Source organism: Hermetia illucens, chromosome 2 (genome assembly GCF_905115235.1).
Source record: "Hermetia illucens chromosome 2, iHerIll2.2.curated.20191125, whole genome shotgun sequence".
Taxonomy (NCBI): Eukaryota; Metazoa; Arthropoda; class Insecta; order Diptera; family Stratiomyidae; genus Hermetia; species Hermetia illucens.
The window spans coordinates 172,941,833-172,955,920 of NC_051850.1; the positions used below are offsets into that span (position 1 = coordinate 172,941,833).

Below are 14,088 nucleotides of genomic sequence, written 5' to 3' on the forward strand. Positions count from 1 at the left end.
TCAATATTGCATTGCTTATTGCATCTGTGTTTAAAGTTAATGAATTCTTTTATGGCGCCATTGAGGAAGTCGTGAATGAATACTGTTACTGATAAGATACTACATTCGATGACTTAGCATAGGATCGCTACTCACGATCTGCTTCTTGATAAGAATCATTATCAAATCGTTTATTTCCTCAAGAGGCTACATAAGGAAAACCCAGCATTGACTATACCGAATAAGCTAAACACTAGCCCTACACGTTGAAAAAATAAACATTTCCGTAAATTCTTTCGGAACGAAAATTTACTTTGTAATCATGATAAGGTAAGCACACATTATATTTGATTGTATCAAATGAGACGGTTTTTAATGGAGTGATCAAACTAAAGCGTATGAATTGTACATTTAAAGTATGAATGTGAATGCAACAGATCACTCCATTACGTAATAGGATTCAAACTTCAAGAGGACTTGAAAAATTGGAGAAAACGAATATAAGTATACCGAATCTTTAAAAATAAGGAATTTTACTAATCATTTTTAGATTGGTAAATCCCGTGAATAGGCGGACTTCAGCTAGGGATAAAACTATGGTTTTGACGCTCATTGGTGACAATAAAAATTCCTAGAACAAATTCAAAAACCCCCTTAATTGGAATTTTAGCAGCGCTATATTTTCTGCCAACTATTCATTTTCAGGCGTTGTCAATGAACATTATACTCCAATGTGCCAAACACGAGACTTATAACGTAAAACCTTTAGGAAATTGCGTCATACAATCAAGTCGCAAGCCGCCTATTGTAAACAGTAAGCAAAAAGTTCATGTGAAAATCGATCTATGCACAAAAAATAGGAAATGGGGAAGTCATGACCACTATATAATTGAAGGTATCATGATGCAACAGCGATGAGCTACTGAGTGAGATTGTAGACTAATACTTAGTCATTGTGAAAGCCTACATATATATTTTATGAGTAACGGACAAGGTGTAATGCTATCTGGTGGATATTATATGTCCTAAGTGCATTCACTGAATGGATTGATTTTCCAATCAAGCTGCTTCAATCCATTCAAGATAAGAAAATGCATAGAAACGGGCTCCTAAATCAGCATTTTTAACACCCTCGAAAGTTTGCTGTTAGACCACTTTATGATACGTGATACTTTCATAAATTGACTTTTTAAGTTGAATAACCTTCTTTTATGCGATTTGTGTCTTATGTCGTGGATATGTACACATGCATACATTGTAGAACCCTTTTCTTATAATCTTGGTGATAACGCTTTATTCGATTTGAATTTCTTTCAGGATTTAGATTCAACTTCCTATGACAAGTTTCATTTCTATAGAAGTAATGGAGTTTACCCCACTTAGATTTAAAACATCCTATCAAATAGCCTCATTTGGAATATTAACTATTTTTCTATGATAAGTACGTTGTGACCTAGCCAACCATAAGCCGGGAACAAAATTAAATAGCGGCCATTGTCGAGTTACTTCGCGCCGGAAATCTTAAAGGTATATTAAGGATATTAATAACATATATTGAGCAGTTTGGATGCAAACGACAGAAATTTTTGGGAGGATGAAAACATAAATAAATTGCCTCCTCACTCATGACCCTCGGAGTCGTAAGTCACGAAGGAGATGTAATGCAGTTCCATTAGGACAGATATCTACATTCACAACATGGAGACTGTAGTGGTGCTCTAGATCTTTGAGAGGCCGTAAAAGACAGCAGGATTCAGCCTTACTTACTATGCGAGGTAAAGACAGACTTTAGCCTCACAACAACCTGCTCTTTCACTGACTTCCAGGTTTTTGCCATTGTCTAATTTAGGTTGTAGTATACTATCTAAAAGTTCCCAATTGAAGCAAGGGTGAATGCAAAACCCCATAATATCAAGGATAGCCTGAAGGACATTTCCGGACAAATGAACAATATGAGTGAGGAGCTAAAAAGCGTATGTAGGCAATTTGGGCCGAGACTTGATCGGGTATACGATATTCCAGGAAGCGTAAGATACGAAGAAGGGATCAGATGATTCCCGAAAGATTGTATCTGTATTAAAATAATTAGAGCGAAAAACTAACAAACATTACATCATATCCAATAATGAAAAAACTGCGCCTCTTCAGTGTTGTAATAGTTATTATGATTGTACTCTTTAGTTTCCTTGCCTTAAGGGGGGGAAAAGGGTTTGCTTTTAAGAAAAAATGCCTTTTCTGGTATGCATTTTTTCTTAAAAACAATTTTTACAAAGTATCAACGAACGTCACAAATCTAAAATTTACCGCAATGTTGTCCGTCCTGTCGCCCTCTATGGTTCTGATTGTTGGCCAACTATAAAAGACAATGAACGGCACCTTGCGGTAATGGAGACGAAGATGTTACGTTGGACTAGTGGCGTGACATGATTTGATCACATCCGAAAAGAGGATATCCGCGATCGTTATGGGATTGCACCGATCGTGGAAAAGTTGCGGGAGAGGCGTCTTCGATGGTATGGTCCCGCAATTCGTGCTAACGAGAATTCACCTGCCAAGATTGGTCTGAACATCGACGTCGATGGTAAACGACCAAAAGCCAGGCCTAAACAACGGTGGCTTGATACGCTTGATGGTGATTTAAAAGCCTCGGGATTGCACCCAGATCAGGCATTCGGTAGAGCCAAATGGCGAAACCGATCACGACGAGTCGACCCCGCTTGTGAACGGGACAAAGGCTGAAGAAAAAGAAGAAGATCTTATTTATTATTGTTTTTTTTTTAACTTGTCTACATTGTTAAGCATTTTTTCAGAATCTAATGCAGAAAATATTGAGAATTAAGCCAGTGGTAATGATGAGAACCATATAAAAAAAAGTTTGCATCCAGTAGTCAGGATAATTCATGATTGCTTCTTCCAAAATTCGAAAACCAAAAAGATACTTTAAGTACGTAAGCTTATCCTGGATTTAAAATAAGGAATTAACAAAATATTCATTTTTGAATTCTTGGTAAGGTTCTACTAAAAAAATCTCTCTTCAAAAAAATAAGTTGTAATTGGAAAAAAATAGATCCTCTGTTGAGAATCGGGTATTTAATATGTAAAGTAAGTGTGCAAAATTTAAGTGAAATCGGTTCAGAGATTTTCGAGTAATTTTGACTACGAACTTAAAAAAAGCTTTGAAAAGAAACGCATGGAAAAGTCAATTCTAGCTTCATAAAACAACTCGTCTGCAGCTGCTGCATGCTTCAAAGCATCCTTCTACTTCATCCTCCGACGAATTCTCTGCGTTGTGCTTTCCGTAGAGATTCAATTGTGTATAACTCGAAAAGTTTTGCTCATAATGACAATACATTTTCTGACAATATTTCTTACAAGCTGCAATATGAGAAAAAACTTTCCAAACCTTTTCCCCGCTTACGGGGTTATTCCAGTGCTAAACACGTAAAAAAGGAAAACTTCTATAAAAAATAAACATAAAAACCAACCAATCCGCTACCAACAAGTAGGGGAACAACTCAGGTCGGTGAGTTTCGCTTCGTGTTGAATTACGCCACTCTGGTGCGGGGCTCAGACGAATCTACGCTAACCGGCTCCACACTGCAGCGCCGCCACACGGTCTCGGGAAAAGGGGGTGCACGGCGCGTGACATTCGATCTGCGCCCTTTCAGTGTCCGACGCCAGTGTTCCAGCATTTCGTTGGATTGCGGGTGGTACGCAGTCGCCCAATGGCGTTTAAAGTCGAGGAATTCGCTCAACTCCGAGAACAGGGTAGACTCAAACTGCATTCCTTGGTCAGTAATGACCTCGGCCGGAACTTCAAAGCTTGGGATCCCTTCTCGACAAAAGGCCTCAGCGTACAATTATGCGGAAATGACGGCCAAAGGTATTGCTCCATTCCACCACAATACATCAAGCCATACGAATCTCGCAAGGGGCCAATAATGTCGATGTAGATTGTGTGAAAACGCTTTGTAGGCCGAGGTAATGAGCTTACTTCCTTCTGTATGCGTTTGGTGACTTTACACTTCTGGCACGCGATGCCTGGCACAGGAGTTAACATTTTTATTTATTGAACCGGAAATATTTAAAATAATAAAAACTTGTTTTTCCTATTCGCTAGTGTTGATTTATATTTTTTTTCAAATACCGATATTTCGGGAACCACTTGTTATCTTCATCAATACTAACAAATCCTAAATATTTGTTAATGACAAGCCCATTCGTTGTCCAAATGCCGGGATGCGCAAGATCATGTACTGCATGGAATATTTCCTTGCGAAAAGCGGTCGGAATATATATTTAGGTCCCTCTTCAGAGGTATCGCAGAGTATTTGGGAAGTTGAGACGAAAAGTGGAAACTCCCGAAATTTGTATTTGGAGTTGTCCCTGAGGCTTTGAAGTACCGCATCATTCTTCTGTGCTTCCGAGCTTCCGATCGCCGAAAAATCGACCGTGGCAGGGATTTTAACCTCAGAAACGCGTGACAAAGCGTTTGAAACTACATTATCCTTGCCGGACATGTGCTGGATGTCCGAAGTAAATTAGCTTATGAAGCTCAGATGCCGGAGTTTGCGAGGGGACGCTTTGTCGGGTTTTGGCCTAAAAGCGAAGGTAAGAGGTATGTGGTGCGTGAACACTGTGAACGGCTTGGCACTACTTTATTGCCATGCACGCGTGAGTTTTTGGTCTTAGGTCCAGACAAGTAGGCATTGAGGATAGCTTGATGTTGTCCGGCTTTGTGCAAGAAACGACGATAGAAGTTTTAGCTTGTCGGAAGTCTGTGATGGCCTGGCCCTGATCTGGATCTAGTTGAATTCCCTCAGGGGAATCGTATGGCTTAAAAACTTCACCTGCCATAGAAGGAATTTTCACTTTTCAACGTTAAATATAAAACCGGCCTCAAGAAGACGTTAAAAAATGTATTCGAGCTGTTCTAAATGCTCAGACTCAGAGGAGGAAGCAACTAAAACATCATCCAAGTACACAAAACAAAAGTTAAGGTTTCGCAGGACCGAGTGGATGAACCTCTGAAAAGTTTGCGCCGCATTGCACAGACCAAAAGGTATCCGTGTGAACCCGTCCGAAGGGTGTACATATCGCCGTTTTCGGAATATCTTCGGGAACTACAGGGATTTGATGGTGCGCTTTGACTAAGTCCAACGTCGTGAATACACGGTGCGAGGTTATGCGCAAAGTCGTGTATGAGCAGTATAGGGTAGCGGTCTGGAATGGTTTGAACATTCAGACGTCTGTATTCGCAGACGTCTCCATTCGCCGTTGGACTTTGGGATCGTGTGTACTGGACCAGAGGACATTTGATGGTCTGAAAATACCCTGCTTTCTTAGCAACAGTGAGCTTCTGGGGTGATAATGGTCGTACCTTAGAAAAGAGCAGATAACCAGTAGTGTGGATGTGATGCTGTACATCATGCTTAGCTGGCTGTGAGAGACAACTTTCGGTAGTTATGTTGCTGAATTTTTGAAGAAGTGGGCGAATGCAAGGATCGGTAATTTCTTCAAAAATGATTGAAGGACTGATAGTAGCGTAGGTGGCAAGTTTTTCTGAAGACCTGAGCGGAGTGGAGTTACGGGATCTATAAGGGAAGTATTCAGTAGATCCACTACCAATCCATAGTCGCCTAGAAAGTCTACGCCTAATGTGGGGCTGCTGATGTCCATAACAACAACAAACCATGAGAATGTTCGTTGAAGTCCCAGACTTACATCCAGTTGCCTGTAGCCGTAAGTGTATATGGTTGAAAAGTTTGCCGCCGCTAGTTTGAGTTGATGCGGAATCAGTTTGTGATTCCGCGATGCTGGGAGAACTGAGAGGTATATGTTGGTACGCGGCGTGTAGCTGCGTTCTGGGTAGCCGCCGCTGGAGCCTCTAACGAGTTCAGTTTTTTGCTAAATTTATTTTTCACCGAGTATAGTCATGTGGGATAGGGGGGAGGTCTTGGTTAGTAATTTCGGAAACCGACATTAGTGTTGACATTGGTTGCAAATGGGAGGAGTGCGGTGTCCGAAAAAGGTCAGTTACTTCAAGACCCCCTCTCAATCTAAATATCTGAAAAGAAATATACTGGTCCATACACATGGTCTCTGGGCTTCAAAACACAATCCATATTGATACCTGTTTAAAGAAAGTTATAATATACTATAGAGTCAAATTTGGTGCAAATCACAGCATAACTTGCACAGTTATAATAGTTCAAAGTTATCAGTTTTGTACAAATTTCTTGTATTCGAGGACTTTGATTGTCAGTATCATACTAAAGCGGATGGTCTCACAAACTAAATGCATAAACATTACAAGCTAGATATAAAAGGGGGAAATGGGGACTTAAATATTCTTACATAAGCTTATATAAGAAATACACAAAACCTTTCATACCTGAAGCGTTCGGCTTCCAATTTCCGGATATATTATTTACAAATTTAGGACAAACGATAAGTTTAACATCAGAATGTGGAGGAATAATTTCACGATCTCATTGATACACACTGAATGGATTGAAAGTGGTATTGGGAAAAAGTTAGGTAATTAAGTTTATGGTTGCCATAAACTCCATGTGGGTCAAAGAACCTCAACCCGCTAGCAGATTTGGCGTTCTTAGTGTTTAGACATCAAGTCCAGTCCTTCATTCTTTGGAAAGGCGACAGATTCCGAGGATTTACGAATAATTGGAAGTACCAGTCAAAATCTACAGGGCCCAGAAGAAAGAGTTCCGAAGGAGACAATCGATGGCCTTACGGCCACTTGCATGCTATTTCAACCAGCGGCTTCTGTTTTTCTTCACCAATGCCTTTTTCATGGTGCATTTTGTACCATGACGTACTCAACTTACGCTCCCCCGTTTGACCATTTACGTTACGACTCTCCTCTGCGTTTTAGAAGTCAGCTGGGCCTTTTGGGATGACTGCCAAACATTCATCAATATTCCTTCTCTCTTTGCGCAACAAAAAAGTTTTTCTACCGCTAAAACAGAAGATGTGATTAGATATGAATCCCGGCGCCAGAGACACGATTGGTTTGAAAATAAATGCCAGGAAGCGCTTGACAAGAAAAATGAGGCATACAGACAACCTATAGAGCGAAACACAAGGAAAAAGAGAGAAATCTGCTCGTATGAGCTAATCAATTATTAAGGCAAAAGAAACGAAACATTTTGACGAGGAATTGAAGAAAAGTCACGCCAGTACTGCGAGAGACAACACAAGACAAGCCTACAAAATAATGAAAAGCCTGAGGCGCGGATATCAATCCGAAACCACCCATCATAAAAGCAATAATTCGGGAAACTCGAAGCTGGACCCTTCAGGTATGATAGGTTTTGTGTATTTGTTTTATAAAAACATTTGAGTAGATATTTGTCCCATTAGTACCTAGCACGTAATGTATGTACATATATTAGGTGAGAATATCCACTTAATGTGTAGCTTATCCATTGTTAATTTCGCGTTTATTGATGATGACGCGGCTGGTGCCGTAAGCGATACAAAATTGTTGGCATCAACCTGACAACATGAATATCTTTTCGTTTTTGTTTTCATATGCCTACATAATTTATATCGTAACTTTTCTAACTCTAACATTAGCCAGGAGATAGATATAAAACATGTTTACTATTGATGAAATTAAAAATCAGAAATCAAAGCTAAATGTGTTACTTACCTTGATAGGAGATTGTTATGAACGAAATCTGGACGTACGGTTCCGTGCAGCCTACTGGCTTGAGAGATCTGACAAATTGTCCATCTTTTATTGTATAAACATTCACCGTTCCATCCTGAAATGACGCCAAGTTAAACCTGAATTCCAATGGTACTATGCTAGCATTACCAATGATCCTGAAACAACGAGATCGAGCTCCGTGTAAATGGCAACACATGATATTGAATCATCATGTCCATAAAGCGTCGTGATGGGTTTCGGGGTAACACTATTATTTGTGTTCAATTGTGGCACATTATTACTGCTTGGTTGATTGGCTGTTCCCGGTATTGAACCATTGGCACCACTCAAACTCCACACAATGCAAGTGCAATCTTTCGAACCCGTCACTAAATACGAACCGCAGTTGTCTAGAGCTAAGCAAGTTATCAAGCCTAAATGTCTTGTAACTGAGGCTATAGTTTTGCCCTTATGTAAACTATAGACGCGTAGTGAATTGTCCCATATTCCGGCCGCATAAAGATATTTACCATCAATGCTAACGTCGAACATGTGGGAGCTGAGGTTAAGTGAGGGATGGATCGGGCCGAATATTCGCTTCCGATTTCTGAAAGAAATTGTTTAAATAGAAAATATATTTGTTGCATTATAAGTTTGTGAATAATGTAGCGTTGGTTTGATGAAAGTTGCAACAATTCATCCCCTACTTCCTCTACTAAGGAGGTAATTTATTTATTTATTCAATTTAACGGACAACAAACAGAACTCCAATTAATTATTGTCCTCAAGAGGAGGAGAAAGCAAAAATCTTATCCTACGTTTAAAACTACTTAAAGTAGAGAAGTTAAAAGGACCAAGTGGTTCTGCGTTGTAATTTCGGCAAAGCCTAGGAATCGGGGAATGAAAGTAGACTTCGAGCTCCACGAAGGGCACGTTGGAAGTGTCTGCGCTACGTGTGTTATAAGACGCAGGACAGCAGGTGATGTCGTCAGGGGCGGAGAAGTCCATCAGACCTGAGGAAAGTTTAAAAAATGTGCATAGATCCAGATAGGACCTACGCTGTTGTAGGAAGGGAAGGTTCAGAAAGCGGAGGCGGGAGGGGTAGTCCACACGAGGGAAGCTTTTCTTAAAGAAGAGGGAACGGGTGAATTTACGTTGCTCATTTTCAAGCGCAAGACAATCATAGGTACGGGAGGCTGACCAGATCACGGAGCAATACTCGAGGGTATTCCTCACGAGGGAATTGAAGAGAGCTAAGGAGGGTTGGATGGAGTTAAAATCAGAGGAGGAGCGAAGTATAAAGCCTGACAATTTTGCTGCTCGATTGATGACATCGAGGCAATGGGTGTCAAAGCGGAGCTTATTGTCAAAAGTGACTCCGAGATCTTGAGTGGAATTTAAGCAGGATAAGGAATGTCCGTTAAGAGAGCAGGAGAAAGAAGTCGGTGAGGATTTTAGTCGAGCACCAACGAACCAGAGTGTCCAGGTTAGATTGAAGGGAAACACAGTCCATAGGCGACGATATAGCGGAAAATTGCTTAAGGTCGTTTGAATAGAGCAAACAGGGACAAGTAAGGAGGGGAGGAAGGTCGTTAATAAAAAATAACAAAGGACCCTGAATAAATCCCTGTGGGACGCCAGAAGAGGAGGAGAAGGAGCGGGAAGTACAGTCGTCGAAAGAGACGCGGCAGGATCGGTTGGAAAGGTAAGAGGCAAGCCATAAAACAAGTGGTATGGAAACGTTCAGAGACGGGATTTTGGATAAAAGTATCTTGTGATTTACAGTGTGAAAGGGTTTAGCGAAGTCAGTGTAAATGGTATGCACTTCTGGTCGTGAATTAAGATATTGGGCGACAAAGTTGGTAAAGTCAAGCAGGTTGGAGGCAGTGGACCTACATTTAACAAAACCGTGTTGCTCTTTCACTATGTGTTGGCCAAAATAGGCGGACAACCAGTCGTTGACATATCTTTCCAGGATTTTGGAACAGGAGGAGATGAGGGAAATGGGACGGTAATTCTCGATAAGCGTACGATCGCTACTTTTGAGAATGGGGATGATGAGAGCCTCTTTCCACAAGCCGGGAAATGATTCTCTTCGAGGCTTTTGTTGAAAACAAGTGGTAGGGGACAGACTTACCAGTTTTTAGCAAAAAGAGGTTTGGAAGACCATCGTAGCCAGGTCCGACCTTGGCATCAAGTTTTGGTACTCGGCAAGGATAGGGGTAAGAAGAGGAATGGTAGGTGATGCGGGGCAGGCTACATCCACTATCGGAAGGGATTCGGAGGAAGGAGGGGGGACATAGACTGACGAAAAGTAGCGCAGAGTAAATAACAAGATAGTTGGGGGAGTTAGCTGAGAAGCCAGAGAATTTAATGGACGGAGTGGATAACTGGGCAGGGCAGCGGGAGCTGCGAATGTGGGACCAGAAATGTTTCAGGTTTCCGCACTTTAGTGAGTCTTCCACACTGGACAAATATTCGTTTCTGGACTTACATATTAAGGATTTGACCGAGGAACGAAGAGATTTGAAAACAAGTCGGGAAACCGGAAGCTGGACGCTTCAGTTACGAAAGGTTTTGTGCATTTCTTAGTACGTAGCATGTAATATATGCATATACAATATTATGTGAGAATATCCACTTTCGGATGATATTGACATTTATAGCCTTGAATTTGCAAAGAAGCGACAACTTTGACGTATTATAACTTTGTTAGCAATAGTGCGATTTCCACGAAACTTGGTAACATCATGCTCTATGTTACACCCTATATTGTTGCGAAATTTCGTCGTCCTAGCATGAACTTAAGGGGGGTTTTGCAGCGAATTACTAAAAATTATAGTAATATACTATTATTAACTTTATTTGTGCAGATATCAGTGTGGAAGGTATTTCGGAGCCCAGGCACCATATAGTGGCAGCTTCTTGATTTTTTTCAGATTTTTCGGTTGGGTAGTTTCTGAGAATGGCCCCCGTAAAGGAATGGTCACTTTCAACCCCCCGCACTCCCCACCTTTCCAACAAATGTCAAAACTAACTTCGAAAAGTACTAACCGAGACCTTTAATTTGATACCCCACATAACTATATTTGATGAAAAAAAAAATTACACCCCCCTTTTGCATGTATGGGGACCCCCCCTTAAATTCAACGTAAAAGGATGTAACTCACTGTATGCGTGAGCGTTCACAGTTCCCACCTTTCTACCAAATTTGGTGTCAATCGCTGTAACCGTTTCCGAGAAAAATGCGTGTGACGGACAGACAGACAGACAGACAGACGGACAGACAGACAGACAGACAGACAGACAGACAGACAGACAGACGGTAAACCGATTTTAATAAGGTTTTGTGTTTACACAAAACCTTAAAAAGTAAGTCAGCATCGTTTCTAGAAGGCAGGAACTACTTCCTGGCAGTCTGTTTTTGACGTAGTTTTTTGTGAATTTCAGTGGTGAACTAGACAGAGTAAGATCGTAAGCGCTTAGAAGAGGAGGGAACGTAACAAGGAAGAAGATCAGATAAAATGGTATAGAAAGTGTTGAGTGCTTGGCCGCACGTAAATGGAGAGAGGAGGGGGACCCAGTTGATTGATGCCAGGGCTGAATTCAGACCTTCGAAGGTCACCTTACGAAAGTTGAACTTGGTAGGCTTGCGAGCGACAGGAGAGTGGTGTCGGGGTATCTGAACATCGAACTCGAGAGCAGGATGATGGGCGTCAGGGGCAACGTAAGACGGAGCATGAAGGGATTGGGATAGACAACGCACAGGAAGGTTAGAGAGGACAATGTTAAGAGTGTGATCTAAGTGGTTTCTAGAAAGGTTAAACTGGAGGGCGCCACAGGTGTACATGAAAGTGGATAGAGGACGGGAAGGGTGGGTCGAGTTATTAAGGAGGGAGGGAAGGCCAGGAGTAATGGGCCAGGAGAGCATAGGACGATTAAGGTCGCCACAGAGGATGAAAGGAAGTGAGGGAAACAAAATGATTAGGACCTCTGATAATCTGTCGAAGAAATCCTCGTACAGATCCTTAGGCAGGGAAAATACACACGATATGATAAAGGGAGATACGTTTGGCAGAAGGACACATATGGTGACAGAATCGTAGGAGGAGGAGGAAAAGATGATTTTGGCATGGAGAGGGGACTTAACAGCTATTAGGGCTCCTCCGCCAGTTGCCTTGCCAAGCGCAGCGCAGTCTCTGTCACAACGAAAGACAGAGTAACCTTCGAGGAGCTCAGAATCTAAAATCCTGTCATCCAGCCAGGTTTCAGAAATGCAGATGACAAGATGTTGGAATGCTAAGGCATACAGTTTCAAATCCGACAACTTGGTCCTTAAACTCCTTACATTTTAATAAAATAGCATATAGTTGTCAGAATCATTCAAGGCAGGCGGGCCGGCCGGAAATTTTCACGAAGCTGACCCCCTGTGGCCAAAAGGAAGATTGGACGATACCATCGAAGTCGTGGGGATATGTCACTTTGAAGGAAACTATCACTCGGTCAGAAGAGTCGTCCTTCGTCAGCTTCACACATCAAAGAGGTGACAAAGTTGAGTTGGTTTTGCTTCTGATAAAGGGCAGAATTTCGTCGGATGTGGTGGAGTACGCTAGCCTTGACACGAACAGCTGTTTCGACGGCGAGGCGACGTTCAATTGAGGGTCGTTTGGGCGACATGAGGTTGGAAAGGCCTGCGGTACAGCGGTGGTGGGCGTCGATGATACACAGGAGGAAGCTTGTGGTGGTGCTAATGCAGCGACTGTAGGATAATCGCCAGAAGTGCGTAGCGCGTCCGATGCTGAGTAGGGAACATGTCCCTCGGATGGGAGATATTCCAAAAAAGATGAGATTTATTTACAAATCGTTGCACTTGTAACAATTAAAGGACCGGGAAACATTAATTACAAAGTTGGATGCAAAATATTGTTGCCGGAACAAAATTGTAAGTCTGAGAAAGCACACAAGAAGCGCGTTTCACTTGCGCGAGGTATTGACACAACGCACAGCACCAGGTTACTCAGGGAAAGGCTCAAAGAACAAGGTAAAGGGAAACTGCAGAATATTCGCGATAAAAGTCCGTGTAACACGTCCGTTCGACTCGAAGTTCACTCGCAATGTGGTAAGTTGGTCGCATACCCCGAAAAACAAATATTCAAAATCTACTAAAAATCAAATAGAATTATTGTTAATTATTCGATGCTTACTTCAAGTTAGTTGTTGTGGCATCTATCTCCAGAAGAAATCCTTTATCTTTGTCAAATGAAATCCATGAATTGCATCCCAAAATTCTTGATTTTGAGATACTAACAAGAACATCCGGACTGATTTGTAGGAATGATCGAGGCGGACTCCTGGGAACACTTAGGAAGATAATCGGGTCTTTCTGTACTGAGAATTCACAATGTGTTGGAACTATTCTATCGAAGAATTGACTTATGTCTGGACGTTTAAGTTCTAAACGAAGCAGCTTCATCACTGTTTCTTCTTGAGTTAACCGTTTGGGATGAGGATCACGTAACAGTTGAGATGGTGTTTGTCCAAAGTTATTTATCATACCTTTTTCGATGGGAGTGAAATGCAATTAATATTTAGATACTTGGAAAACAATGTTTAGTATTTTTACCTTCGACTGCTTCCCTTTCAACGGGATTTTTGATTTTGTCTAAATCGACAGCTCCTTCATATGAACAATAATAGAATACATTTAGGGCTCCCACCGCTTTAGGACCTTTTTGTTTGTAGCTAAATTTTAAACAAGAATAGAGTTTCATTATTGATGAGATAAAATGATGACAATAGAGATTGATTAGTAAACATTTTGTTTTTTCACGTTAGACATGACATGGTAACCTACCCAAAAATTAGATCTATCCAATGGTGTAAGTTCTGCGAAACATATTCTGATTCTAGGGCCCTACGATGAATTTCAATAAACTCTTCAGGGGAGCTTGCCCATGGTGGTAAGATAACATCGTCAACCTTTTCTTTTGTAATTTGAAGTTGTCCCAAATTAAATCTAGAGGAATAGAATTAGTCATGTTAAGTTAATGTAATTTAATGGCAGATCACCCACTTGTTCATGTTCTTTAAAAATTCAGGAAAATAGAAAAATTCTGGAATGAGCTCCTTAACATCGTTTGGATTGTCCATTAAAAGCTTCCACGTTTGAGGTATTGAATGGAACTGCCTGTCTGCTACGTCAAATCTAGAATGATCAGTTTTAGAGATTAAGATAAAAAAGCTGGAAAAATTACTGACCTCCCACTTTGTAGGTCGACATGTAATGAGGTAAACGGTTCAACTCTAATTAAGTAATGTAGTACTCCCGCCGAATTGGAGTAATGAGTGCCATAATGAAACTTTGGAATAGTTCCCGAAGGATCCTCAAACCCTTCATATTTAGCTCGGACCTCAGCTTCGTTTTTAGGGTTGAT

The 14,088-nt window shown here is 41.2% G+C and overlaps 1 protein-coding gene across 4 annotated transcripts in view; it reads right to left on the reverse strand.

Annotated features, from left to right (window-relative positions):
* The window catches only part of LOC119649588 (neurobeachin-like protein 1), a 204,629-nt gene that overhangs the window by 28,035 nt on the left and 162,506 nt on the right, over positions 1-14,088 (reverse strand). For all 4 annotated transcript variants that reach the window (XM_038051797.1, XM_038051794.1, XM_038051795.1 and 1 more), the window contains 7 exons: positions 13,913-14,088; positions 13,728-13,859; positions 13,509-13,670; positions 13,278-13,396; positions 12,859-13,210; positions 7,823-8,261; positions 7,655-7,769 (listed from right to left, as the gene is read on the reverse strand). In XM_038051797.1, the coding sequence (XP_037907725.1) occupies positions 7,655-7,769; positions 7,823-8,261; positions 12,859-13,210; positions 13,278-13,396; positions 13,509-13,670; positions 13,728-13,859; positions 13,913-14,088 (1,495 nt within the window). The remainder of the gene's footprint in view (positions 1-7,654; positions 7,770-7,822; positions 8,262-12,858; positions 13,211-13,277; positions 13,397-13,508; positions 13,671-13,727; positions 13,860-13,912) is intronic.